This window comes from Grammomys surdaster, unplaced genomic scaffold, assembly GCF_004785775.1.
Source record: "Grammomys surdaster isolate TR1022 unplaced genomic scaffold, NIH_TR_1.0 125450, whole genome shotgun sequence".
NCBI classification, from domain to species: domain Eukaryota; kingdom Metazoa; phylum Chordata; class Mammalia; order Rodentia; family Muridae; genus Grammomys; species Grammomys surdaster.
In genome coordinates, this window is record NW_021620314.1 from 1,342,453 (window position 1) to 1,345,272 (window position 2,820).

The 2,820-nt window shown below is 42.5% G+C and overlaps 1 protein-coding gene across 1 annotated transcript in view; it reads left to right on the forward strand.

Moving 5' to 3' along the window:
* Window positions 1-1,817, forward strand: part of Mtnr1a (melatonin receptor 1A) — a 19,674-nt gene extending 17,857 nt beyond the window's left edge. Inside the window, exon 2 of the mRNA XM_028786259.1 lies at window positions 509-1,817. Coding sequence (XP_028642092.1) covers window positions 509-1,377 — 869 coding nt within the window. The 3' untranslated portion in view covers window positions 1,378-1,817. The remainder of the gene's footprint in view (window positions 1-508) is intronic.
* The last annotated feature ends 1,003 nt before the right edge of the window (window positions 1,818-2,820 follow it).

A 2,820-nucleotide genomic window follows, 5' to 3' on the forward strand; every position in this document is an offset into this window, starting at 1 on the left:
CTCTCTCTCTCTCTCTCTCTCTCTCTCTCTTGCTTTGTCTCTTCCCCTCTTTCTCTCCATCTCTTTCTCCCCCTCTCCCTTCTTTTTGTTCCTTTAGCATATGGAAGCATGTATGCTGTATGAACATATACATTTGCATGCCTGTATGGGTGTATGCACATGTATGCTCATGGATGTAAGGCTGAGGCTTCATACTGGGTGTCTTCTTCAGTCACTGTATAACTTACTCATTGAGACATATTCTCTCAATTGAACCCGGAGCTTGCCACTACTACTTATCTGGCTAGCTTGCTTGCTCTGGGCTCCCCATGTCTACACCTCACTTGCACTGGGACTATAGGCAGGCTCCAAGCCCATGGGGCTTTTAGATGGGTACGGAGAATCCAATCTCCAGTCTTCAAGCTTGCCCTGGCTATCTTTCCAATCCCCCCTTTTTTAGCGCATGCTCAGTGATGCGATGTATGCTATACCGGTGTTAACTTGTTTTTTCTACATCTTTCTCTCTCAGGGAATATATTTGTGGTGAGTTTAGCTGTTGCAGACCTCGTGGTGGCTATTTATCCGTATCCTTTGGTGCTGACATCTGTCCTTAACAACGGATGGAATCTGGGATATCTGCACTGTCAGATCAGTGGATATCTGATGGGCTTGAGCGTCATCGGCTCCGTATTCAACATCACCGGGATCGCTATGAACCGCTACTGCTACATTTGCCACAGCCTCAAGTATGACAAAATATACAGTAACAAGAACTCCCTCTGCTACGTGTTCCTGATATGGATGCTGACACTCATTGCCATCATGCCCAACCTGCAAACAGGAACTCTCCAGTATGATCCCCGGATCTACTCCTGTACCTTCACCCAGTCTGTCAGCTCGGCGTACACGATAGCCGTGGTGGTTTTCCATTTCATAGTACCTATGATTATTGTCATTTTCTGCTACTTAAGGATATGGATCCTAGTTCTTCAGGTCAGACGGAGGGTGAAACCCAACAACAAACCCAAACTGAAGCCCCAGGACTTCAGGAACTTTGTCACCATGTTCGTAGTGTTTGTACTTTTTGCCATTTGTTGGGCCCCACTCAATTTCATAGGTCTTATTGTGGCCTCAGACCCTGCCGCCATGGGCCCCAGGATCCCAGAGTGGCTGTTTGTGGCTAGTTACTACCTGGCGTATTTCAACAGCTGCCTCAACGCAATTATATACGGACTACTGAACCAAAATTTCAGAAAGGAATACAAGAAGATTATCATCTCATTGTGCACAGGCAAGATGTTTTTTGTGGACAGTTCAAATGATGAAGCAGAGAAGATTAAATGTAAGCCCTCTCCACTAATAACCAATAATAATCTAGTAAAGGTGGACTCTGTGTAAGAAGCCAGTGGTGCTAGCGTATTATCCACACTGGTTGGGGTCTTATTGCTTTCCCTGTTTGCTTTCTCTTGTCTAGAAATCAATCTTTCCAACTCGAAGCTCTTTAGGGTTGTCTCCATGGTGTTGGAAAGGATCTCCTGTCTGCCCCATAATCAGATCTCCAGTACTGAGGAGAACACTGAACGCTCACAGACTTGTGTTAAATGAACAATGTTTACCAGCAGAGGAAGTCTATGTGCAGACTCTCTCACCTCTGGGGCAATCAGATCTTGGGGACCCACACTTAGCATTACAATACATAGTGACAGACCAAACCCGATCAAAATGTGGAATGAATTCAAGACAAGAGAGACGTATGACATCTTTCTTTTGTTGGAGACGAGTGATGAAGGGTGTTAATTCTTACCTACGGCTGAATTAAAATAGTCAGAAAAACTTAACCTGTGTTGAACATGGACATATTTCTTCTTATTGGCCCCTAAACAACGCAGTATAATGCACTAAACATTATATGTAACCCAGCATTGATTTAAAGTACTGTATGTGTGAAGCTATATGTTCATTATATACAAATACTGCCTCATTTTTCTCTGTTATTTGAGCATCTTCAGGATTTCATATTCTGGGTGCCAGGGATCCTGGAACTAGTCCACAGCAGATACTGAGGGATGGCTACAATCTCTTTCTCCTCACATCCTCGAAAAGTTCTCTAACAGGAAAAGAAAAACAAATGTGTTTATTTGTAAATGAATAAGAGAAGTAAAAATGAGGAGTTTAGTGAAAGACAGTCACTAAAGGGCAGAAAGTGTGGCTGGAATCTACAAATGGCTCCACAGTGTAGAAAACCCGAAGCCACCAGAGCGCACCATTGGCTGGTGGTTTCACAGTATTAGGTGGCTCCATCCATCACCCACGTATCTGACACTCTGAACTGTGCTGCATGTACCACTTGACAAGGAACTACCACACCACAAAGTTTTATTAAGCTATGAGTGTGAAGGCAATGGCTAAGGACACTGTTTTATTCAATTTTATTAGTTATTTAGGTCGTGGTTTCTTCACTACTTTGAATTTCTCTTATCGACTGGATTATCTACACAATTCTTTTAAAAACAAAGGGATCAGGAGAACTTGGGTACAGTACTGCATGTGCTCTAGATCAATGGTCTGATTGAAGGAGGAAAGAATTTTAACTAAATAGCTCTCATTTGACAGAAAGGGCAAAACCAATACTCTATAGTTACTTATTTCAGTGTTTGTTTGCACCAATAAGATTTTATGTCTTGGGGCCAAACAAACTGTGTTTGACAGACTCAGGTTATATAAATGCTGACTATATGTTATTCCAGGGTTCTGCTAGGGACTACTGTGGTGTATGTTACATACAATGGTTTGCTACAAATCACAGGTAATGTTTTCCTGTATTATAGAAACCTAAAACAA